We start from the raw sequence: 26,682 nt of genomic DNA, 5'->3' as shown, positions 1-26,682 counted from the left end.
GCTGGAGGGCTCACAATGAAAAGGAGCCCAATAAAGATCTGGAGGGCTGAGGGTTAGGTGGGGTGCACCTCCCACAGGACCCACTCAAGGTAAACCCGAGAGGGGGGCAACAAGGCTGCCCTCACCTCCTGGAGTACGTGCCAGGGGGGTTCAAAGGATGGAGAGCACCATGCGCCAACCTAGCACCTGAATGTGAGAGAAATTCCCAAACCAGAGCCATTCTTTTGAAGTGACAAATCTGAGGAACTGATCGAGGTGTCAGAGGTGGTTTTGGAACAAATTGATAAATTGAACAGTAATAAGTCACCAAGCCCACACAACAGTTCTGAAGGAGCTCAAATGTGAAATTGCAGAGCTACTAACTGTGGTATGTAACCTATCATTTAAATCAGCTTCTGTACGAGATGACTGGAGAATAACTAATGTGACGCCAATTTTTAAAAAAGGCTCCAGAGGCAATCCCGGCAATTACAGGCTGGCAAACCTAACTTCAGTACCAGGCAAATTGGTTGAAACTATAGTAAAGAACAGAATTATTAAATACACATAGATGAATACTATTTGTTGGGGAAGAGTCAACATGGTTTTTGTACAGGGAAATCATGCCTCACCAATCTACTAGAATTCTTTGAGGAGGTCAACAATTCTTTGAGGAGGTGGACAAGGGTGATCTAGTGGATATAGTGTACTTAGATTTTCAGAAAATCTTTGACACAGTCCCTCACCAAAGGCTTTTGAGCAAAGTAAGTTGTCATAGGATAAGAGGGAAAGTCCTCTCCTGAATGAATAACTGGTTAAAAGATAGAACACAAAGGGTAGGAATAAATGGTCGGTTTTCAGAATGGAGAGAAGTAAATAGTGATGTCTGCCAGGGGTCTGTACTGGGACGAGTACAGTTCAATATATTCATAAATGATTTGGAAAAAGGGCTAAACAGTGAGGTGGCAAAATTTGCAGATGACACAAAACTAGTTACAATACTTAAATCCAAAGGAGACTGTGAACAATTACAAAGGGTTCTCACAAAATTTGGTGACTGGGCAACAAAATGGCCGATGAAATTCAGTGTTGATAAAGACAAAGTAATGCAGATTGGAAAACGTAATCCCAACTATACATATAAAATGCTGAGGGTCTAAATTAGCTGCTAACACTCAAGAAAGAGATCTTGGAGTCATCATGGGAAGGTCTCTGAAAACATCTGCAGCAGCAGTCAAAAAAAGCTAACATTAGGAAGGGATAGAATACAAGTCCAAAACTACTATAATGCCACTATATAAATCCATGGTATGCCCATGTGAGTCACCCCCAGGAGCTGTGCAAACAAATCAGATGTAGACTCCTAGTTTTATTGTATAAGTGAGATACAGGTAGATATGTTTCCTTTACTGTTATAATGGTATAGTACTGTTTATGGTGACGTAAGTGGACTCCATCTTGTTAGTTTCTTGAAGTAATCTCTTTCCTGAAACTTGTACTATTGAACCTAAAAATATCTTGATTAATTCTTTTTGTGTGTGTGAGGAATGTATGTGCAGGGTATAAAAAGACACCAACCTAAACTGCTTTAACAACAGAAAGGGAAGTAAAGACACCAACTGCCATCCTAATCCTGAAGGCAGAAGAATACCTATCAACGACCCTAATGTGCAAATAAACTACCCTAAGATACAGAAGGATCTACCCTGGGAACAAACAAAGTACAGAAATAAGAGACTAGTCATGCTTGCAATTAGCTGGTGATTAACAACTATACTGAACCGAGAGGCAGTATGACACAGCAAGGCCCATAGATTTACATGACAGCCAGCAAGTATAAAAGATGGGGTAAAAACATGGAAACTTTGTGTCTCGTTCTGCAATTGTCATCTGGAGCATCCGATTTGTGACCAACAGAGGCCTGGCTCCTTCCTCATGCCCAGTCTAGCTGGCCACTAGGTTGGCGAGCAACGCATAAAAGGACTGGTAATTATATCACACCGGCTTGCAGAACTTCTTGTGTATGAATGTGTGTGTGTGTGTGTGTGTGTGTAAGAACGTGACTGCTTTTTAATATTCTTACATTTACAATAAATGTGGCGTATTGCCTTGTCCCCCTGAATAAGATCCTGCTAGTCTTTTCTTTTACAAGTATAACACCCACAGCTGGAATATTGCATGAAGTTCTGGTCACCCCGCCTCAAAAAAGATATATTAGAATTGGAAAAGGTACAGAGAAGGGCAACAAAAATAATTAGGAGTATGGAACAGCTTCCGTATGAAGAAAGATTGAAAGGACTGGGGCTTTTCATCTTAGAAAAGTGACGACTAAGGGGGTCTATAAATGATATGATAGAGATCTATAAAATCATGAAAGGGATGGAAAAAATGAATAGAGAAGTGTTATTTAAGCCATAACACATGAACCAGGGCATAGGTGCTGGAACTAGAGGCGCGGGGGGTGCTGCTGCACCACCTGGCTTGAAGTGATTTCCATTATATACAGGGTTTACAGTTTGGTTCAATGGCTCTCAGAACCTCCACTATAAAAATTGTTCCAGCACCCCTGAATCAGGGGTTATGAAATTAGAAAACCAGTATGATTCAGAGACACTTAACAGACTGATACTTCAAAGACACCATGACAGTGTACGTTTTCTAAATGGTACAAACATTGAACTTAAAGGGAAAGATGGAATGGAATGCAAAACTATATTATAATGTTCAGTCACTAGGTAGCACTGGCTAAAACATACCTTATTTAAGCTAACCTCAGCCATACCTGGAAGTACATTAAAGGATCTTATAGTGAACAAATCTGGTGTATATCTCTCTGAAATATCTGGCACAGAAGCTTGATCTGCAAGTAGCATCCCTGCAACCTACCGTGTACAAGGTGTACATGACAAGAACTAAGTTTCCAAAAGGGTAGAATAAGGAATTATTTTGAGAGGAACCTTTTTTCTTTGGGAACTCACCCTTTCCCCTCCTGCTGCTTCTAGAAGGAAAGGGGTGGCCAAGAGCAGTGCAGGAGAGTGGGGGGAAGAAAGGAGGTGGCCAGATCTTTACAATGGGGGATGCACTGGGGGCATCAGCTCTGCCCGGAAAACTTCCCCAGGGTCATACCTACTCCCATTTCTATGCTAAAATCTCTGAAGACCATTACATGAAAAGTAAATGTACATGCTAGTCCTGCAATGTTACCTTAACTCTGTCCTCTTTGAGCAATGCCACCAAATGCCTGAAACACACATACTAATAATACACTACACTTCTACATGCCAGCTATTGCCTACTCCAGTAAATGGAGACAAAACTGGCTTATCTTGGAAACAATTCAGATGTCCATATTAATTCTTTCATTATCTTTATTACCACTGACCATTAAGTGTTGTTAATATGTCACTGGACTCCGGCAGCTTTGGAGAGACTTCTTCCATTCTGTCAGAGAGATTTCTGAGATTGTTCTTAGGCAATTGCTCATCTATCCCAAGGGCTCTCTCATGAAGAGTTCCATGATGTTCTTCTCCAGCACCCGTCTGTTCAACATGTACATGAGGTTGTTAAGAGGATTAGTAGGGAGATCTGGGGTGCAATGCCTTCAGTATTCAACCCTGGTAATGCAGTTGAATGACCTACTCAATTCCAATATAGTTTGGGCCTGGATAAGGGCTAGCTGATTAAGGCTCAGTCCAGATAAGATTGAGATAATTGGCTAAGGTAAACAGCTGTACATAAAGGTGGACAGTAGATCAGTTCCTTTAACTAATGTAGTATGTATACTGTTTGCTACTCAAGTTTACATCCTGGAAGCCTTGGATCCCCAGCTGGCATGGTTGCCATATACGTTTTTATCATTTGCATTTGGTAAAACAGGTTGCAAGCATTTATTTGACATGTGGACCTCATCCTGGTCATTCATATTTTTGTCCCCTAGAAGATGGATCACTGCAAAATGTTGTGTATGTGGTTTGTAAACCAGTGTGCTAACTCACAAGCCCATGCACCAGAGAACATTCTCCTACCACAGGACTTCAGTCCCTTTTCTTCAGAGCATCAGTTTTATTTATTTGAAATAAAATTGCTTAACAAGTTCAACATATCATTCATGTCCTTTCCTCCCAATTTGGGGCCTTCCCCAGGACCCCATTTACTCTCTACAGGGTTACACACCACATGCCATCTGCCTTAGAGTCACATATGAAGTAGGTTCTCTTTCATGACACAGGAACTTCTGCAGGAATATTCCTGCTACTATCACTAGCATCTGAGCTTTTGCTGACTTTTATGAGGACCAGGAGATCTTCAGGCTATCGCCTAATGCCTCAGTCACTGTGACCCTTCCATGCCTAGGGTAGCCACCTGAGAATGCCAAGGTCAGGGCAGGCTGTAAAAAGGGAGCAGATTCTCCCAGCAATGGTGGGTGGCACTGAAGCCAGACTTCCCAACCAGCCACAAACTGTGCTTTTGATTCCCACACTGATTATCAAGAAGCCAGTACACAAATGCACATAGCACCCTTTACTGCATTCCAGTCTCCGGCTCCCAATCAGCCACTAGGTCCAGTAAAGAGACCAGTTATTTAAACTCTATGCTCTTTACTAAAAAGGTTCCCTCTGACCCCAAAGGGTCAGCCACAGTACCAGATCAATATAAGTTTAGATCTTACTCAAAATACCATGCTTCCAGCCAATCCTTTAGTAACTAAAACTAAAGGTTTTTTTATAAAAAGAAACAAACCATAAGAGAAATGTTAAAGGTTTAAAGCAATCAGATACATACAAATGATTTGAAAGTCCATATACATCAAGTTTCTAGAAGAACTGTGGAGTTTGCAGGCTTGTATAATCCCGCTGGTATACATCCAGTACTTGGATGGATCTCAGTCCTTTGTTGCACAGCTTCAGTTGCAGATGGCTTGATCCAGAGGTAGATAGGTGCTGAAAGCTGAACAGGAATGACAACCAAATGGATTCCAGGCTTTGCCTTATATATCCTCTGGTTGCCATGCTGCTTGTGGAATTTCACAAGAACCAAAATGGAGTCCAGAGTCACATGAGCAAGTCCTGATGACTCACCAGGTATATCCCTGGCTTCTCCCCCTGGGCCCCTTGCACCTGGGAATGTCTTAATGGGCAATTAAGCAGACTATTGTTCTGCCACCACCCTGTCTAGGGTGTCTCATACAGCACAATTTGAAATACAGATATATTAAATATATCCATAACTCTCATTACATATATAACACATGAACAAAAATATTATCATGTTACTTAGCATATTATACAGTAACAGTACTAGACATGGCATATCTTTTACATGAATTATTATGATTTTGACATACTGATGTCAAACAATATGCCCCCCTCCCCCCCCATACAGCCAGCATGACAGTCACATCATCAGCTGTTCAGTCACCAATTGGGGTAGGCTCCACTACCCTTAAGGGGCTACACATTAACACCGTTCAAAAAATTAAAGTTAGTGCAGAATGACGCTGTCCTGTGTGTATTTCATGCAGAGAGCACATTGAACCTATGATCAGCATTGGCTGCCAGTTGATTTCTTAGTGAAGCTCAAGTTGTGGGTGTTGATGCACAAAACCTAAAGTTTGGGTCCAGACTACCTAAGAGACCTCTCTCCCCTTCTGTTATACTATGACACTTATGATCAATCAAGGCACTTGAGTTGACAATCCCCTATTTCAAACAAGGGGAAAGTTAGGATTTATTGTCAGTGAGAGACCCTCAGTTCTGCAACTTTATCCCTTTTGGCACAACACAGCCCAGATTAAATGACCTTCAGGAAACACTGCAAAGCTTATCTGTTTCCCCAGGCTTTTCCCCAGAAGCATTGAATAGTGCTGAAGGGGAGAGAGGAGGGTTCATTTTTTGGTGCATTAGGAGGTCCTTTTACAGCCATTTGAGTTTATTTTTTGTATATATAATTATTGTTATGCGCCTAGAGCATTACAAGGGTGCTTTATTACACAGAATAAATACACACGTATTTTGTGACTCTCTTAGCTGTTCAAGGTCTGCATCGTAAGTAAGACAACTAACGCAGACAGAAAGGGAAAACTGAGAAAACAGATAGGGTAAAGCATAAAACAGAGAAGCTGAGATTTTATAGCAGTTATTTAGTGCTCAGATATCATTGTTATGAGCACAGTATAAATATCTAGATAGATTTAGATTCCTTGGGCAGGACAAGTCTGTCTCTTCCTCTGTGTTCTGTATAGCACTGACCAGCATGTTGGTGCTTAACAAATAATAACAACAGTTTTGCCAACCCTATGCATTCAAAAATCATGAGTCAGGCCCCCAGAAATCATGAAATTGGCTTAAAATCATGAAATTATTAAACTAATAAATGTGAGGTTCTTTTTGTTTGCCTTCTGGTTTTGGAACCTTTAGGAATTGTGTTTTCCAGTTTTTCTCTGCAACCATGAGGCTAAAAACTTAACTTTTTTTTTAAATGAAAGCTGATATTCTCATGTAATCATATGACTTCAGAATCTAGGGCTTCAAGAGAGGAAATTTTCAGGGAAGCATAGATACATTTTCCTAATATTGAGAGACATGACAAAAATCACACATATTTGCCAATCCTGTTATATTAGTAAAGGTCTTAAGGAGTAAAGTAAAATAAAGCCTTCATGAGTCAGTACTTATGAAGATTGCTTACAGCAGGAGAAAAGAAGCATATGACCTTCTAAGAATGTTTTAATAAGAGGGCTATCCTGCAGTGCCTTCACCGTGACACTGTCCTCCCCCCCTCCTTTTATGATTGTTCACACAGACATTCCAGGCTCAGAATGCAGCAACTCAGAAAATGAAGTTTTGCAATTTATATTCCCCATACTTTGCTCTATAGTATAAGCATTAAAATAAACAGGAGAGCACTGTATTCTTCCCCACCCCCATGAGAGATTCCTCCAGACACCAACCAGTTTTATCCTCCACTTCCTGCAGTTGAAGCTTCAGTGGCTGCAACCATCAGGTCAGTGAAAGAAACACAAGGAAAAAACGCATGAAGAGCAAGAGCTACTGGAGAAACTACAAGCAACCGCCTACCAGTGATGGGGAGGGGGGATAAGAGGAAAGAAGGGCAAAGGAAGGAGCAGGGGAGGGGGGAAGAAAATGGGGGGAGGAAGAGGAGGAGCTAGGTTTCTCCTCCTAATAATACCGTTGTCTTGACAACTGGGCTTACCAATAAAAACCCATTTTAAATAAAATATTCACCCCCATTAAAGCACACAGGGGGATGGGAGAAACGTGCTGATTTTTAATCACTTTATATTAAAGGCTATTGTTAAAATAATAAAACTCTAGCTCCTTCGAACAACACCTCCCCTCTACCATCATGATTTTAGCTCCAACAGCACAGCAGCAGATCAGAGAAAGGCAGGTCTCTGGCACCTCTGGAGAAATGAGCTTTCCAGCCAGCGATTTTTCTGCCCAAATTCTCTTTCATTGGAGAGCAGGGGAAGTGTGAGGGAAACCCTATATCAATCAGAAAGGAGAATTTTGCTGTGTGAATTGCTGTCTATTTCCCTGATGAAGTTTGGGGTGATTTTGGTGAGGTGTGTGTGTGCATGTATTTGTGTGTGTTACGCTCTTGCTCCCTTTTTGAGTTATGGTGGATTGAGAGAGTATTTGACAGGGATTTTGCTGAGCATGTTTTAGTATCTCAGTCTCTGGAGAGGATATGTGTGTTCTGAGTAGTATGCTACCCCCAGCATGGTGCAGAGAGTATTGCGCAGTGTATGTGTTTTACCATCTCTTTCCCTCTCTGGAATGGAGGGTTTTCTGAATGTTAAAAGTCTCTCACTTGCTCTTCTGGGGCTATCTTGTATTGATATTGCTGTGTGTTAGGCACTCTCCTTTTCAGGGAATGGGACATTTTTAGAGGGGGGATATGAGGAAGAGAAATTGTTGTGTACATCTTCCCCCTTGGGGATGCGACATACTGTGTACTACTGTATCTCAGCCCCTATGGATATGAAGCAGTACAGTAGCCTCTGCATGTGTTCATTATTAACATACAGCAGTACAGATGTATACCAAACTTTAGAAAACAAAGACAGATTCCCTCTCTTCTAGTTATAATGTAAGTTAAAGGTGACCTACACTGGGAACATAATTGGCTGTGTGCCTTTTTTGTCTTTATGTTGTATGAAGGCTTGAAGGGTTTATTTTACATATGTAGCTCAGGCACCACTTTTTTCTGTTGAAGACAGCAGGGATAGGACACCTCAGCTGCCAAGCGGGTGAAATCAAATTAGTTTAGAGGCATGATTATTCTTCAGACAGTTTAAAACTCTCCTGCTGGTTTGTTTGTTTTTCCTTTTTGGTTGGCTTCGCTCTAGATTTTAACTCAAACTGCTGGATGAAAAGCTATTTTGTTCAACAAGCTGGTCTCTTCAGCTCCCGGCCAAAGGGGCGGCCAGTCCTCATCACCAGTCAGCCATGGAGCAAAACTGGGAAAACCAAGAGACCCAGAAGCCTTTCAGGGCTTCTTGAGCTGTCAAAGTAGCAAAAAGGGGACACAACCGGAGGGTGGGGGGAGAGGAGGCGGGGGCGCCGAATTGAATTGTTCTCATTAAGTCACCTGTAAGAACACAGGAGGCCAGGAGTGCAGGCAGCTAACAGGGGGACAGGGCTGCATAAAGTGCCCCCACTCCTGTCCCACCCACCCATCCACCCACCCTCACAGGGGCAACGCCCCTAAATCCCCCCCCCCATTTCCTCCCCTCCTCTCCCCTCCTCAGGGCATTCCCCCCTTGCACCTCCTCACTGAGGCCCTTCCCTCCCCCGCCCCCAACACACACGCGCTGGTCCCAGGCTGGAACCCCTTTGTTTCCTGCATCTGCGGACTGGGCTGCCCCTGCGACAACTCCGCGACCGCGAGGGGCTTTCCTCCCCGCCCCGCGCACGTGCACAGCGCCTGCTCGCGTGCCCAGAGGCTGTTGGGAAATGTAGTTTAGCTCCTCCTCCCTCCCCGTAGCCTCCATTTTCTCGCCTCGCCAGGAAGGCGCGTGCGCACGCCTCTTCTCCCTTGTCGCGCTGTCCCAGGCGGAATTGTCATTGCTTGTCCCGCCCCGATTGCCGTCTCCGATTGGCTCGCAGCACGGCGGCGGGGCGGGACACGAACTGGGGTTCGGCGGCTTCACTGGCAGGAATGTCAGCCTGTAGCGTGCGCGCGCCGCTGGTTGAGGGTGACTTTTGATGCAGTTGCCTGGCGGTGGTTGTGCTAGGTGCGGGGTGGCAGGGATCCGGGTACCGAGATTTGGGCCTGTGCCCGTTCAGAAGGACGCCGACTGAGCCCTGCCTGTGCTGGACGGTCTATTTTTGGACAGGGCGTGGACTGAACGCGCAGGAACGTTGCAAGATCCTCCTCCAAGTCCAGCGTCGATCCCTCCCGGGAAAGGCGGCTGTCCGGACCAGGGCAGCCTTTTCCACCGGCTGCACAAAGTTTGGGGCAGTGCCAAAGCACCAACAATTTAGCTCACCATTTACAAACTTCTTGTGCATCGCCGGCATCTCAGCACCCCACGCACAACTTTCCCTTCGGCGTCAGAGTCCTTGGCCCCTGCACGTAACCGTGTTAACTTTCTAACTGGCCACGTACCGCCTTAGCACCGTGCCCTGGCTCTCTGTATGCTCACGGTACAATCACACACGCCTTTGCATGTGGAATGCATTTGCTACTGCTCGCTGCTCCGTATGTACCCCTACAAGCACTAGCAACAGCACCCCACCCTAGCCTGGTTCTGCTGTTGCAGTCCCACCTCCTTCCGCTCTTAAACGTGAGTAAGGGGAGGAGGTGCAGGGATAATAAATATGCACATGAGCTTTAGTACTGCTGCGGGGAGGAGGGGGGGGGGTGTCAGTGTGTATAGGGGAGGGGTGCGCCTGCGCGGTGCGTGGCGGGGCTGAATGTTTCCCAAGTGTTTGAAACTGGTATTTGGGTTTTCCACGTTGGATCAAGTGCGGCGTATAGAGAGAGGAGGCTGCGTTAATCTAACCGGGGTCGGGGAGCAGCGGCGGCGAGAAGAGCGGGGAAGGAAGGAGAGAGAACAGAGGAGCGGCACGGGCGCGCGCAGAGGAGCTGCTGCTTCTGTCAGACACTTTGCAAGAACAGATTTTGTTTCCAGATTGTTTCAGAGGATCTGGTTTAAAACCCCCTCCCTTCCCCCTCGCACACACAAATCCCTCCGATTGTTCTTACCACCTCCTTCGTGAGTTACCCACAACGACAGCCATTCAATCAGCTGCTGCTGGCTGTGGGGACTAGCGGAGGGTGTGTGTGTGTGTGTGTGTCTATCTCGGCTTTCACAAGAGAGGAGTCAGATGTAGCTTCTCTCGGTTTTGGGGAGCTCCAGAGAGAGGTGGGCAGGGAGCAAGCCGTGCATTGGGGCTGTTGTCTTTGGAGCGAGCAGCACTTGCTCTCGCACAGAAGGGGGGAAGAAGACTGTTTGTCTTGCCGGATGAAAATGTTGAGTCCTGCAAACGGAGAGCAGCTTCACCTAGTGAACTATGTGGAGGATTATCTGGACTCCATCGAGTCTCTGCCTTTCGATCTGCAGAGAAATGTCTCCCTGATGAGGGAAATTGACGCCAAATATCAAGGTAAGTGGTTTCTCTGTGTGCGGTGCTCGGTTAGATTTGTCTTTCCCTTTCTTTCCTTGGAAGCTGAGCCCTGCACCCTTTGCTCCCCCTGCACCCTGCAAGGATGATAGTTTTATTGGGGGGGAGGAGAGAGAGAGAAAGCAGGAGGAGAGAGCCTAGGAGAGGAGAGAGGGGCTGATCTGCAGCGTTAGCTCTTGTCATGGGGCGGAACAAAAGGTCTCCAGCTTCTCTTATTAAGCAAGGACTCCGCTTTTCAGCGTAAAATGCTAGACAAGAAGACAGGGGGCAGGGAAGCGGGGTGTGTGGGGCTATTTCTGGGTGTGTAGTCACGGGGGGAGGCTTTCTAAGTACCGGGGAAACTGCTGGGCGGACAGAGGGCGAGATTACAGCACAACAACATTTAGGAATGTACAGTATTCATTATGGCTGTAGTAGGGGAGAGAGGCTGCTAGGGAAGGAGGGGGAGGAGGTTTAGATGCGAGAGGGGGGCAGGGTTTGCTTTCTTCAGTCTCTTTTTAAGGGGGGCGCCTTTCACCCTATAAAACAAGCTCCCTGTGTGTGGGGAGGGGGGTGTTACCTAAAATAAACGCTGGCTGGGTTATGGATGAGCTGAATGCTAAGTGCCCCCTCTCCGCGGCGTGCTGGCTGCACTCACTCCGGGGCACGCCGTCTCCTTGCCCCACGGGCGGCGGGGAGGGAAAGGGGGGGTTTGTTTGCGTGGGCTTCGGAGCAGCTTTGTCACTTGCTGTGTGTGCGGGGAGGCGGGAGGTCTGGCGGATGCTGCGGGCAGAGGCGGCAGTGGGTGCTGGAGGGGACCCCTCCGCTCGACTGTGCATCCCCTCACCTTACTTGGGGCGGGGAGGGGGGGGCTGGTCTCTGCGGCACTTGCCGCTGCTCTGCGGGCCCCTCTCCCCCCGCGCGGGCAAGAAGCTGGTGGGAACTTCCCCGTCTAGGCCAGGGCACTGGCAGCAGGAGCTACAGGACTGGGCTGGGGGGATAAGCACAGGGCGGCGCGCAGCCTCTTGCGCGAGCACCGCGTTACAGACGGGAGCTGCTGCTGCTGCCTTTGCCGCGCCGAACCCCAGCCGGGGAAGCGAGTCATCAGCCTTTCGCCCCCCGCCGCCTCAGTTATAGCCCTCCCTCATTAGCATATCGCACTTCGCCCCGCCTCCGCCCCCCTTTATTGGCTGGGATCTGCCCCCCCCCCCGACTTGTCCTGCGCCGCTCGCGGCCTCGCCGCGCTGTTCCGCCTTCGAGCGAGCTCCGCCTCCTCGTTACGTCTCCGAACGGGGAGCCTCTTTTTTGTGGGGTTGATTTGAATATTCGGCGTTGCCCCCGCCTCCCCGTTTCTCATTGGCGCCAGTGGCAGCGCGAGGCGGGCGCAGCTTTGGCCCCCGGATGGTGATTGACACGTTTTTGGGTGGTGGGCTGGTGTCTGTTCTGTTTCTGCTCCTGACTGAAGCGTTGGAATTGGGGCCAGGGGGCGGGCTCTGTCTAGCTCTTTCCCATTGTGGTTGGTCCGTTGAGCCGATGAACCGAGCTCTGTTTGGGTTTTCTGATTCCCATTGGCACGCTTGCACAAGAAGGGGCGGGTTCCTCGCAGTGCTGATTCTGATTGGCGCGCTGGACGGAGGAGGGCGGGTTAACCCTAGACTCTTCGATTCTGATTGGTGAGAGGGCGGACTCTGCTTCCCGTCCTTCCGTCTGTTAGCCGAAGGAACAGAGGGCAGCTCGGTCGGGCTCATTTCCTGTTCAAGAACAATAGCCTGACGTCACGTCCTGGCTGTCCCTGCTGCGTTGGCAACTGGCCGGTTGCTAAGGCGGGGTGGAGTCTCCTGACGGGGACGGAGAGCGCTCCTTCCTGGTTGGCTGAGCGCCCGCCGGTGCCCCGCCTCCGCCGGTAATGGCGGCGCGTCCCAGCTCCGGGTTCGAGAGCGCAGCCGTGTGGGGGAGGAGCCGGGGACGGAGGCTGGGAGCTGAGCGCCCCTCCCCCCCGGGTCTGCTCTGACCGGTAGGGGGCGCGGCGCGGTCCGCCTATCAGCCGAGCCGGGCCGGGCCGGGCCATGCTGCGACTCGAGCCGCCCCGGGAGTGCCGGGCGCTGGGCGGGACGCGGGACTCCCCCTGGCCCCAGCCTCCCGGCGTCCATCCGGAGCCGCGACCGGGGCAGAGCTCGCCCTGAGCGCAGCGGGGCGCCCCCGGGCTCCGGCCTCCAGAGAGCGGGGTTCGGGTCCCTGCCCGGGGGACGAGACCCGCTGTCTTCCCGCCGCGCTGCCCCCGGGCTTGGCTGCAGCTGGAGGGGGCCGGGCCCTCCCCAGCAAAGACGAGCTCGGCTGGTTGCGTTGGATCCGCGCCGCTCAGCCGAGCCCCCCATCGCCGGCTCCGCACCTCGGCTGGGGCGAGGGGGGAAGCAGCCGAATGGCAAAGCCGATCCCAGGACGGGCAAGAGAAACAAGCCTGGCCCGGGCCCGGCCCCCCACTCGCGAAGTGCGCCAGGCAAAGCCCGGCTCCTAGCCCACAACAGGCTAGTTCCAAATCTGCCCCCAGAACTAACGTCAGGGCAGCTCTCTTTCGTCTCCAGAGAGGGATGCCCTATAAACCCCGGGCCCTGCCACTGGGGCTGCGCTGGCAAGCCCAGAACACAGAACCTGCAGCCTGAAACTTCTTCTCTGCACCCTTCAAGGTGCCCCTGTCCTACCTTTTCCTTTATTTAAAAAAAAAAAAAAAAAAAGGCAAACTGACCAGCTCTTAGTTTTCCTTCAAACAACAATCTCTTCAGATGTAGATAGGGAATGGGGGATCCTTGAAATATAAATTATCATTGTGCTCATAAATCTAGTTTACAAGAAGATTTTGGTAGATATTTAAATGTGGGATTGCTCCTTAAATGACATTTAATTGAACTTTGCATAGCATTTTCCTTATTTATGGTGTGAATGATAGTATACCAAAAGCTTTGAAATACACATTTCATTAAACTGTAATCCTCATAAACCACACAAATAGCGGTCTCTCGTGGTCTGTCTTTAAAACAAAATAATAAAATGGAAGAGCAGAGCATTATAATAAGGCATCACTTCATTTGTAGAAAAATACAAAGCATACCAATATATGGCAAAGTATCACAAAACTGAGCTATGGTTGAGTAAATGAACAAAGTACATGTAGTGCAGTATCCTTATTTTCCACTATTCATTTACTAAATTGCTACATTAAATAATTAGTAACTGCTCTCCTAATTATTGAGTTAGTGAGGTTCTACTATATCTAGTACACATTTTCCCCAACTACCTCTACTAAAGCTGTTTTCGAAAGCATTATATCTATCCCTTTAGTGACTATTAAAACCTTCAAGTACCCAAACCTGTGTTTCCACCTGGCTTTGTGAAAAGTCACTTTTTAGAGGGTGGAATTTTCAAAAGTGCTCAGCAGTGGCCATTCTCTGCTCCCATTGAAGTCAATGGGAGTTGCCTTAGTGACTTCATATCAGTTGTCCACACTGATATTCCTCTCTGACTGTGATGTCAAGGAGAACTAAAAGAGAAAGAAACCTACTCTCTTTGTATACTCTGCCTGGAAGTATCTTTGTGGCCAGTCCCCTGGGAGTACTCAGAGAGTAGTTATCGATGATTCAGGGTACTCCCCTGGGAGTGAGAGCTTTAGGGCCCCTCCATCCCTGACAATTAAATCTATAAACAGCACATACATTCCCATAGATTCACACTCCACCTCTCTCTCCAACTCTCTTTTTGGGAGAGTTAATTTAACAAATGACTGAAATTGCAGTTGATAAAAACATAGTAAATTAGTTATATTGGAGAGATGTTGCCATATAGGAATCTTAAATTCTGTAATAGAAGTGCTTTTTCCTAGGATAAACAACAGGCTCCATGCTTGTTAAGCCCAGCAGAACTGAGTTTGCTGTAGATCTTATACTGTCATATGAACAACTCCCCTTACTAGGGTCTTCTGGGCCTTGTTCAAATTGGCCTTCTGTTCTCTACAATTTTACATTGTTCCTGTAGTTCAACTCCACCAGTGGTAGCAACAGTAGAAGTGCTCATTAGTATAGGTACCAGTGGCTGTGACATTTTAATCACTATGCCAGTTAGACCTACTCTGGACATGGTTAGTTGAGAAGGTGGTTAAAATATTGGCAGTTGCTGGCACCTTGTCTATTGATGGAGCTGTACAAGAGTTAGCAATGGTGGAAAATGATTATGCTAGCCTCAGCCTGAGAGACTGCACACCACGCCACTGGCAATAAGATAGGTAGATATGTCATAGAATATAGCAACTATTTGTTTCCATCAGAGTAATCAAGTGTCCCTTGTTACTTGGCCTCTAGATCTTTGTTAGTAGAGAAGGGTGAGGACCCCTACTCAAAGCCACTGAAATGACTGTTGAAATAGAGCCTCTTTTTCATTTATGTTCTCTGAAAAAAATTAAAATGCCACAAGTAAAGATTTATATTCTTACAGACATCAAACCAGCAGCCTGCTGTGCTTAATGCAGACAGAACTAATCGTTGCAGCACAGGAGCTGGCTGTTATTCCAAATCAACATTGAATATTCCAAATTAGTTACCTTTACAGGGGCCTGAACTTGCTGCCATCAATCACTGGGAACAGTGGGGTAAATATTTCAGTGTAAATAAATCTGTGACTCTTACTCAAATATGGGCCAAAGAGGAGCTGAGCAAATATTAGAAAAAGGTAGATTTATCTCTATAACTATACATTAAGCCTGTGATCTTATTGGCTTAGAGACTTTCGGGGCATAGCAGTGGATAATATTGAAATAAATTTTGCAATGAGAGAATTTTTGTGTGTGTAGTGGGAAACTGTTTAGCTCAGCTGCTGCAGTACCTAAGATTGTCTAACACAGTGGTCCCCATGCTTTTTAGGTAGTGCCCCTCCACCCCAGTCTACACACTCCCACCTGGAGCTGGGCCACAGTTGGAACCTAGGGCCGAGTTGGAAACAGCGGCTGGGGGCCAAGGCCGGGGGCTGTGGCGGCGCAAGACTGGGGCTGCAGTGGTAGGGAGTCGAGCGGGGCTGCAGTGGCCAGGTGTGGGGCCAGCGCTGCGGCAGCTGAGGCTGTTAGTGGGCCCAGGGTCCAAAGCAAGAACCGGGGCTGCGGTGCGGTGCGGGGTGAGGAGCCAAGGCTGGAGCCATGGCTGGGGCGGGGAGGGGGTTTGGCGCAGAGTTTGGGACAGAGCAGGGCATGGTGGCATTTCCTCCCTGGCACTGGTTCTGCCACGTACCCCCCAACGTTCCTCTACACACCCCACAGTTTGAGGTCCTCTGAAGGTATTGCCTATGTTTGCATTCTTATGGCTGGGGATGGACTTTCTGATGCTACAAAGCAAGAAAACCCATACTTGCATGTCTGTGTCTTCTGCAGCCTGCTGAGTTAAAAGGTACACAGAAATCCCAGCATGTGATCTTTGCATTTGTAACTTTCTCAACATGTTCCAGGTGACAGTGTAAAACCAGGGCCTCAGAAGCAGCTGCATAGGTATTTGACCATCTTGGGAGACATTGAAATGGCTAGCCTCTTGTGTGGGGCCTATACAGAACTTTACCAGTGAGGGATTAGTGTTAGCCTTTCTGGAGAAGACAGGCAATTCATGCTGCTGAGTCCACTTGTCTAAGGAATTCTACAAGTTGGGGCCTGGCACAACTTTCAGTTGAAATAGCTGAATAGCACATTCTTTTCTTACCTAGTATCACACTTAAGTACCATAGTTCCTCAGTTCCATCCATCAGAACTCCCACTTGTTGCTGAATAACCCTTTTTATTTGGGCACAGTAGTAAACAGCAGCAAATCTTATTCAGTATCCTGTGATGTGCTGAGCAACTATGGTTAGCACCTCACAGGAAGTGCTCAGCAGCTGGCAAGATCAAGGTCATTATGGCTAAATTAAATATGCTTACCCAATATGTTAAATATTAGAGGAGCTGCTGGCAGTGTGATAATGGTATATTTTTCATATACATACATGTTATTTAAAAAGAAGCTTTGGTAATAGGCTTGGAGTAATGAATTGACTATTTTGTCATTAAAAAAATAAGTAGCTTATAGAAAAACATTCTTTGGATATCCACAAAGCAAAGTATTTATCCTAGGAAGATTATCTGTATGTCAAATCCAAGTGGGCTAACTTACTAATGACAGTAGCTAAGTGCCACAAAGTTGGAATATAGAACTTCTGAATTTCAGTCATTTTGAATAATGATGATAAATGTTTAATCTCCCAACAAATTTAATCTCTCGGGCCTGGTCTACACTGACAATGTGGGTCGACGGAATGCAGCTTATGTCGACCACATAAAGTACGCATCTCCACTGGCATGTCGGTTCCGCCGACTTAAATTGTGGTAAAATTCGACTTCATAAAACCACCTTTGCAAATGGCATAGCACTGAAGTCGAATTCTGTGGGTCTAATGAGTGTCAGTGTAGGCAGAGCGCAATGTAAATCAATGTAATTGGCTTCCGGGAGGTATCCCATAATGCTCCATTGTGACCATTCTGGATATTCGCACTCTGCTGCACTGTGGCCATGTGGACAGGAAATAACCCTTTCTCTGAAGCCTTGGGAAAGTTTGAATTCCCAATTTCGTGTTTGGTCAGCATGGAGAGAGCTTTGTAGCTGAACTGCTCATGGTGACTGCACGTCCCAAACGCACTCCAGCCTGGAGTCGACCTGAGGTCTTGGATCTCATCAGCTTGTGGGGCAAAGAGTCTGTTCTGGCTCAACTCCGAGCCAGCAAAATAAATTTGGATATCAACGAGAAGATATCGCGTGGTATGGTGGAGAAGGGCCACAACAGGAACGCCCAGCAGTGCCGCTTTAAAATCAAAGACCTGAGGCAGGCATATCAGAAAACGGGAGACGAACAGTCGTTCTGGCTCTTCACCAAAGACATGCCGCTTTTGTGAGGAGCTGCATTCAATTCTCGGTGGTGACCCCACCAATGTAGCCCCACACAGCATAGATACCGCCACAGAATCCCAGTCCAGGATGAATGAGGAAGACTCTGTGGACGAGGAGGAGGAGCATGAGGAGAACAGGGGGCAGGCGAGTGAGGAATCCATTCTCCCTGAGAGCCAGGACCTGTTTGTTACCTCAGAGCAGCCCAACCGGATGCAGGACAGTATGAGTGACCAAGATGCCGGGGAAGGCACATCTGGTAAGTGTGTACAGCAAATTGCATTTCTGTGGTTATAGCCCCAGTCCATCTTCTTATTTCTTGGAAAAAAGGAGTTTGTGTTTTTGTGGGGATGGGCTTCCTGGATGTTGGTCCACTTAAGGAGATGGTTACCCCCGGACCAGACTATTTATGTGCACAGGAATGCTCCAAGAATCCTTTGTGGATATCTCCCAGAAACTTTCATGTAGGTACTCTGCAATCTTTTGCAGAAGGTTTCTGGGGAGGGCAGCCTTATTTCTTCTGCCACAGTAGGACACTTTTCCCCACCACTCTGCTATTAAATGAGTAGGCATCATTGCAGAACACAGCTTAGCAGCAAAAGGGCTAGGCCTGTACCCAGATGCTTGCAGCAAATCTTCCCTTTCTGCCTGTGTTACCCTCAGGAGACTGATATCACACATCATCACCTAGGGAAGATGGCACAAGTTTACAGTACCCGAACAATATAGTCACTGCATGTTATTCCCCTGTCATGGACGGTGTCCTGGGCTCCAACACAGACAATTCCTAGTCGTGACATTGTTGGCATGCATGTTAGGCATCTGGGAATGGGTTCCCCTATTTTTTTCCAGCAACACTTCACCTACACCCTCCTCCAATCCCTTTAGACCATCTCCTCCCAAACCAATCTTTGGGATGGTAAAGAGAAGTCCAGTGATCCTGCTCCTTGTTTAATTGTGGATTGGGGAGTTTAGTGCTATGGAGACTTCCCTATAATAGATGGAATGTCTGGAACGCCTCTTCGACCCATGCAATAGGTACAGATTTGTATGCGGGTCTGGCTTTGCCTTGTGAATATGAAGGGGAGTTCTTTTTATATTATAACGTTTCTTTTCATCCATGGGCCCAGCTAACAATGGAAACTTTGTGCTTTGCTTTCCTTACAGTGGACACCTTGGCCTTCACCCCTGCTTCTACTCCTGCAGAGCGCCTTTCCGAGATTAGAAGGTGAAAAAAAATAACGGGATGACATGTTCAATGAACTAATGAACGCCTCCACGGCTGCTGACCAGAGCTCAGAGCCTAGAGGATTTCATTGTCAGAAAAACTGAACATGGACATGGAAAACAGAAAATCATCCCAGGAATAGGAGCATGCAATGCAACAGGAGATTATTATGCATATTATGAGGGATCAGTCTGACATGCTGAGGAGTCTGGTAGAGCTCAAGGAAGACCAGTGGCAGGACAGACTCCTTCTGCAGCCCCTGCAAAATGTTCAACCAACAAACTGTTTCCCAGCCCCCACCTCCAAGCGCTCTAGGAGGAGGTTGAGCATGGTGCAGTACATGCTCCATTCCACACCAGTGGAGAGGAGCAGAAAGAGGTGATGGCCCCGTTAAGAACTGGGAATGTGCGTGCTTTGCTGTTTGCACAGTTACACTTTGCTCTGGATGCCCAAGCAGCCTTATGAAAATGTTAAATTATCATCCTTGCCCCCCACTATGACGAATCACCAATAAAACTTTTCTGCTTTAAAAAACATTACTCTTTATTCATTGAGAGCTTGTAGATTGTTGGCAGAAAAAGAAGGGGAGGGGAACGAGGGTGAGAGGGTGAAGCATGGGAAGGGAAGCCACTGCACTGACAGAGAAGTACTGCAGTTCATTGTAAAAATGGGTTTTCAATACTTCCCTGAGGCGCAGCACTCCACGGGATTTGCTCTCAATGTAGCACTGGTATCTGGCTGCTCAAAATTTGCGGCCAGCCTATCAGCCTCCAGGACCCAAACCTGCGGGAATTTCCCCCCCCTTTGTTTCACACACATTAGGGAGCACACAGCAGGCAGAGATAACAGTTGGGATGTTGCATTCACTGAGGTCTAACCTAGTGAGCAAACTGCACCATCTTGCCTTTAAGCAACCAAATGCACATTCCACCACCATTCTGCACTTGCTGAGCCTATTATTGAAACGCTCCTTCTCGCTGTCCAGGTGCCTGGTGTAGGGCTTCATTAGTCAGGGGAATAAGGGGTAGGCAGGATCACCCAGGATCACTATTGGCATTTCAACATCGCCAATATTTATTTTTTGGTCAGGGAAGAAAGTGCCGGCCTGCATCTTTTTGAACAGACCTGAATTCCTAAAGATGCGCGCGTCATGCACCTTTCCAAACCACCCCACATTGATGTTGGTGAAACGTCCCCTATGATCCAGAAGGGCCTGCAACACCATTGAGAAGTATCCCTTTTGGTTTATGTACTCTATGGTCCGGTGCTAAGATAGGGATATGCGTCCCATCAATTACCCCACCACAGTTTGGGAACCCCATTGCAGCAAATCCATCCACTGTGTCCTGCACGTTTTACAAAGTCACTACCCTTTTTAGCAGAAGTCTATTGATGGCCCTTCACACTTGCATCACAGCAGCTCCCAGGGTGGATTTACCAACTCCAAATTGATTTTCAACTGACCAGTAGCAGTGTCGGATTGCTAGCTCCCACAGAGCAATAGCCACTCGCTTCTCCACTGTCACAGTAGGTCTCAAGTGAGTATTCATGCGTTTTAGGGCTGGGGACAGCTCTGTGCAAAGTTCAATAAAAGTGGCCTTTCGCATACGAAAGTTCTGTAACCACTGCTCATCATCCCACACCTTTATAATGATGCGATCCCACCAGTCACTGCTTGTTTCGCGGGACCAGAAGCGGTGCTCCACCAACTGAAGATGCTGCATGACAGCCTGCAGCAAATGGGAATTGTTTCGTTCTATGGCTTGTAGCAGGGCTGCTTCAGTAACATTATAATTTTCAGCGCGGTGGCTCCTGTCTCACCTCTGAAAATACTGCAGGATAAGTAGGGAGGTGTTTGTGTTGCTCATAATGATTGTGCACAGCTGAGAGGGCTCCATGCCTCTCCGGCAATGGCATGTGCGCGCCAGAGATGGGTTTGGAAAAATGGCACGAAAAAACGTTTGTCTGTTTGTTTTGGACAAGAGGGGAGGTGGGAGGGAGCATGTTGCATCATGGGAGGATGACAACCTTCCCAAAAGGCACTACGGGTAGTTGCACTGCGGGTTAGCTATCCATGGTGCACTGCTTTGATTATCAATGCAAGTGCGGCTGGTGGGGATGCAAACCCCTGATGCAATGTGTGTGATGTGATCACGCACCTCCAACATCATAAGTTCAGCAGGTGAAAGTCGACTGAAATGAAATCGACTTCACTGCACAATGTAGACATACCCTAAGAGTTTGCATTGACTAGAATAAAAGGTTTTGATTTTAAAGAATGTTAGTGAATTAATGCACATTCACACCAACTCTACCTACTATAGTACAACTCACTGTTTCTAAACTAGAGTCTTAGAATGTGTTAGTTAACGTTCTCTATAAAGAAACACCTTTTTATTCTAATCAAGACAAAGCCCAAATAGCAAGAGCTTTGTTGGCATTAGTTGTGTACCAATAACTATTAGCATATTTTCTTGTCTAAAAGAAATTCTGAATAGGGAGATAAAAGTCCACATTTGTGAATTCAGTCAGAGCTTTGCTATTTCATTTAAATGTAGCTGGAATTGTAATATTTATTAGATTAATTGAGTTATTTTTGTGCTTTTTCTGCAGAGTTGTTATGTGCTTCTAAAACCTTCGTTCTTGGTTAGTAAGCTAAACTCTTCTTTTCAGCAATCTTTGTGTTCATTTCAAGGTGAATGGAAAGTGAAACAGACCATGATGCAGTTAAAAAAAAAAAATAAAGAAAAAAATCCTCATTCTAGATAATATCTCATGAGAGATGAGTATATTTATGATGGTGAAAGGGAAGGGAATCTAACATAGCTCACTTGTATTGAATGTAGTTTGATGAAACAAGCACAAATCAAACACAGTCATCTAGTTTTCAGTTCTGAGCTCTAGAATTTAGAACCTTTAAAACTTCTTTCTCTCCAAAACAATCTCTCATAGTCTGCTGAAAAAATCCTTATAGTTAAGTAGTACAATAGTGCCACTTCAAGACTATCTCCATTTTGTTTATAAATGCATATATTCACTTTTACTATTTTAAATCAGAGGTCTTAACTATTCCAACTGTTGCATAATATATTTTAATGTCCTAAATCATTTTTCTGGTTAAATATGCACTGAAAATATATGCATGTATCTAATCAGATTGCAACTCTTACAGACTATGTTGGAGTTGGAGGGGCATGGGGCATGGGCAGGCAGGGACCCAAGTCCCATGCACATCTTAAAAGGAAATAAAATACCTGAAATATACCTGCAGTTTGTACATTGCAGTCCTGATTCAGTAATCCTTAGGCTTTGGCTCTCACCTGCCAAAGACTCAGAGGAACAGAATGGTAGCTTAGAGCCACTTTTAACCCCAATCCTGGCAGTATCAAATAAAGCTCATTGTAGCTCAGGACCTAGCTCACAGCATTCAGAATTCTTGTGCATCAGCAGTCAAATATGATAGTCTTACTGAATAACTCAGCATCTATTCTCTGCCTGTTTCAACCATTTCTTGTGACCAAAATGTAAATTGCAGTTCTATCAGTTTTGGTTTGGGGGGTTTCTTTGATTTTTTTTAACAGAGTGTTAATGTTAATATGTAAAAGATGGTCTGAAAAACCACTATGATATTTCTTAGTTCCCCCTCTGATTTTAGAACACATTTTGGAGTTGCCAATGATGGAAATACAAAGGAATCTTGTTTTAAAGTATTGGTTTGTCTAAAAGGAAAAAGTCTTGAAGATCTAGGGCACTTATCTGGTAATACTTAACTTCCCTTCATTGTGACAAGCTGCTTCATAGACATCACATATTGCTGCACTCACAAAACTTGCACAGGCTGTAACAGTCTATAATGAAATTATTTTTAACAATACATTTCTAAATCTAAACGATGGTGGCATTTGCATTCTGTTCCAGAGAGACCTGAGGGGAAAAAAAATCAGCTGTAGAGCTACTTGTCAGATTTCAACTTCAGGGTGGCTGCCTTTGAGCAGCTTTGTACTTTACAAGAAAGTGGTGCTGCTTTTGGGAGGCAACAGTATGGGGGGATTTGGTTCTACCTTTCTGTATGTGCATAATATTTATAGTTTTACTTTTCCTTTGCAGAGATCTTAAAGGAGCTGGATGATTATTATGAAAAGTTCAAACGAGAAGCTGATGCAGTGCAGAAGAGAAGACTGTTGCATTGCATACAGAGAGCACTGATCCGGAGTCAGGAACTGGGAGATGAAAAGATCCAAATTGTCAGTCAGATGGTGGAGCTTGTTGAGAATAGAACCAGGCAAGTGGACAGTCATGTGGAACTATTTGAGACCTGTCAAGAGACTAATGATTCCACTGGAAACAGTGGCAAAACCAGCCAAGATAAGTCAAAGAATGAAACAATCACTCAGGCTGAAAAGCCCAACAATAAGAGGTCTAGGAGGCAAAGAAATAATGAAAATCGAGAAAATGCTTCTAATAATCATGATCATGATGACATCACCTCAGGAACTCCAAAGGAGAAGAAAGCAAAAACATCCAAGAAGAAGAAGAGGTCTAAGGCTAAAGCAGAGAGGGAGGCTTCCCCTGCAGATCTTCCTATTGATCCCAATGAGCCAACATACTGTTTGTGTAATCAAGTCTCCTATGGAGAAATGATAGGATGTGATAATGATGAGTGCCCAATTGAGTGGTTTCACTTCTCATGTGTGGGACTCAATCATAAACCGAAGGGTAAATGGTACTGTCCCAAATGTAGAGGAGAAAATGAGAAAACTATGGACAAGGCACTGGAGAAATCTAAAAAAGAAAGAGCCTACAACAGGTAGTTTGTAGACTCTTAATTGTGAAAAAAAATTTAAAAAACCAACCAGTGTATTTATTGTCAATGTCACCTTTGTTGAGGTGCAAGGATTGTAAAATGTATATTTTTAAAGGAGGTTAGAAACTAAACCATTCCTGTTATAGGGACGGCAATAAGAGCAATTTTGTTTTTCCATTTGATACAGCTGTAAGAAGAAAGTGGTCTGTGGACCAACATTAAAAAAAAAGTAATAAGAGTTTAAATTTAGTGTTCAGGTGGATCTTAAGACAATATATTATTTCTTTTTTGTGCTGGTAGCACTATACCCATTAAAATTTAGATAAATATTTCTTAAATGTAATTTCATTTTTCTTTATAGAGGAATGTTATTTCCAGCAAACTGTCAAATATTCAGCCATCTGGTGGTATTTGAATAAAACTACAGTATATTACAAATTTACTTTCTTTCAGTGATGACCAACGTAACATCAAACAAGAAGGTAAAATATGACTTCTGCTACTGAGCGTCAGTATAACAGTTCAATAACAAATGTTTAAATAGCGTTAGAAGATTATTTTTTAAAAAAGTAAATGGTTAAATTTTACATGACAAATATTTTATATACTGGCCAAGTACCACAAGGGCCATTTTAAAATGATTGAGTACATTTTATATTTAACCAGGAAGCGGTTTAGTAATGAAACTTAACATAAATCAAGCTTTATACTGTCACGGATAATAGTGTAGCAATCTTTAATTTGTATAAGGTGTATAAATGTAAATTTTTAAGTGGAGTTGCACTTATTGTATTATAATCGGAAATGCAGCTAAATGCCATTGTGTATCTAATGTGCATTTCCTTCTGTATGTATGAAAATTGTACAGCTGTGATATTAAGAAATAAATGAAACAACTTAGATAGTTTGCTCTGCTGGTGATTAAATTTTAATATTCATTCATACCATTTAAAAATTAATGTCTAACTTCAGTAGCATCATCAAGCTGCTGCCTGGAAGCCTAGAGCAGGATCTGTTGTAATGGTAGTTAAATTATGTTTCCAATAATGAATCTTCAGAAAGCATATGACTACAAGAGTCTCAAAACAGCATTTAACCTTCCAACCAACTCTACACTGTAGTGCTTACAGTTACTCCAAGACCTGGCCATATATCTAAAAAAAAATCAATGGAATGGAACTGGCCTCATTTACTGGTTTTCATGTGGATATAAATTAGTTCACATTTGTTAATAGGAAGTGCTAATTGAATTACAGTATGTTAAACGAATTATTGCAGCTATCCAGCTTAAGCATTTGTAACCCTCCTGGTCTCAAATAAAAATGCTTTAGCTATAATAAAAATGGTAACTTTACTTTAGGCACCCAGATCCCATATCACTTCTTTTTTATAGGAACCTAGCGTTAAACTGTTCCCTCCACATCAAAGTGGAGGAGTGAAATTCTGCAGAGTCAAACTGGGCACAGAGGTGGGAGAACTGCATCATTCTGTTTTCTGCCTTCTCCTTTCTCTTGTGGAACTCCATCTGTGTGTGGGGGGGTGTGTGTGCGTGTAAAAACTACAGTTGGGTTGGGGATGGGGCTAATAACAGGAGAAAGTGGGAGGGGAATGCAGAGAGGTGACTGGCAGCAGGAGGAAGATTTGGAACACGGTGCTGGGTCTGGTCCATTCATATTACCAAATCCAGTGGTTCAGATAAGACTCTTGTAGATTTCTGTTTCCTATGAGTACCATGTTCCTCTCTTCCTAAATTTCCTAAACTGCAGCTGTTGTACCTTTCACAAATAATGAAATCATGTCACTGAACTAGTACTTCTCCCAGTATACTCTGGCTGGCTGGTCCATCTGCAGGAAGTGGAGTGGAAGTTACCGAGTCAGCTGAACAGGAGCAAGCGCAAGGGCTATGGTGCCCTCTGGGGATGTACAGGGAAGCCACAAAATGCATTGTACCACATATTGCAAACCGCCACTGCCAGATACATAGCAACATAGTGATGAGTAAGAGTCATCCTTAACTAACCCCCTAGACAGACCACATGTGCACACAAACAATCTTATATATATATATATATATTAGGGCTGTCGAACGATTAAAAAATCATGATTAAGCATGAGATTAAAAAATACAGTTGTGATTCATTGCAGTTTTAATTGCACTGTTAAACGATAACCATGCCATTTAAGTATTTGTTGTTTCCTACATTTTCAAATATTTATTTCATTTACAAAACAGCATATGAAGTGTACACTGCTCACTTTATATTATTTTTATAACAAATATTTTCACTGTAAAAAAATAAGCAAAATTGTATTTCTCCATTCACCTTATACAAGTACTGTAGAGCAATCTCTTTATCATGAAAATACAACTTACTTTTGGTTACATAACTGCATTCAAAAACAAAACAATGTAAAACTTTAGAGCCTACAAGTCTGCTCCGTCCTACTTCTTGTTCAGCCAATCACTAATTACAAACATGTTTGTTTACATTTACGGGATATAATGCTGCCCATTTCTTACTTACAATGTCACCTGAAAGTGAGAACAGGCATTCACATGGCACTGTTGTAACCGGCTTTGCAAGGTATTTACATACAGATATGCTAAACATTTGTATGGCCCTTCATGCTTCGGCCACCATTCCAGAGGACATGCTTCCATGCTGATGACGGGTTCTGCTCAATAACAATACAAAGCAGCGTGGACCGATGCACGTTCATTTTCATTATCTGAGTCAGATGCCAGCAACAGAAGGTTGATTTTCTTTTTTGGTGGTTTGGGTTCTGTAGTTTTCTGCATTGGAGTGTTGCTCTTATAAGACTTATGACAACATGTTCCACATCTTGTCCCTCTCAGATTTTGGAAGGCACTTCAGATTCTTAAACTGTGGGTCGAGTGCTGTAGCTATCTTTAGAAATCTCACATTGGTACCTTTGCATTTTGTCAAATCTGCAGTGAAAGTGTTCTTAAATTGAACAGCATATGCTGGGTCATCATCTGAGAGTGCCATAAAATGAAATATTTGGCAAAATGCAGATAAAACCATGGAGCAGGAGACATACAATTCTCCCCCAAGGAGTTCAGTCAAAAATTTAATT

The 26,682-nt window shown here is 45.0% G+C and overlaps 1 protein-coding gene across 1 annotated transcript; it reads left to right on the top strand.

Moving 5' to 3' along the window:
* The first annotated feature begins 9,767 nt into the window (after positions 1-9,767).
* On the top strand, positions 9,768-24,512 carry ING1 (inhibitor of growth family member 1). Its single transcript, XM_067563690.1, has 3 exons — positions 9,768-9,790; positions 9,973-10,613; positions 22,887-24,512. Exons 2-3 carry the CDS (start codon positions 10,472-10,474, stop codon positions 23,588-23,590), a joined length of 846 nt encoding a protein of 281 aa, XP_067419791.1. The 5' UTR covers positions 9,768-9,790; positions 9,973-10,471; the 3' UTR covers positions 23,591-24,512.
* The last annotated feature ends 2,170 nt before the right edge of the window (positions 24,513-26,682 follow it).

This window comes from Emydura macquarii, unplaced genomic scaffold (assembly GCF_026122565.2).
Source record: "Emydura macquarii macquarii isolate MOO-44397 ecotype Brisbane River unplaced genomic scaffold, CSIRO-AGI_Emac_v2 contig_2531, whole genome shotgun sequence".
NCBI classification, from domain to species: Eukaryota; Metazoa; Chordata; order Testudines; family Chelidae; genus Emydura; species Emydura macquarii.
Note: the sequence above shows the minus strand (reverse complement) of the source record. Positions and strands in the feature narration are given on the sequence as shown.

Coding starts and splice junctions, on each gene's coding strand:
- ING1 (XM_067563690.1), top strand. CDS start 10,472: ATGAAAATGTTGAGTCCTGCAAACGGAGAGCAGCTTCACCTAGTGAAC. Junction 10,614..22,886: donor AATTGACGCCAAATATCAAG/GTAAGTGGTTTC, acceptor TTTCCTTTGCAG/AGATCTTAAAGGAGCTGGAT.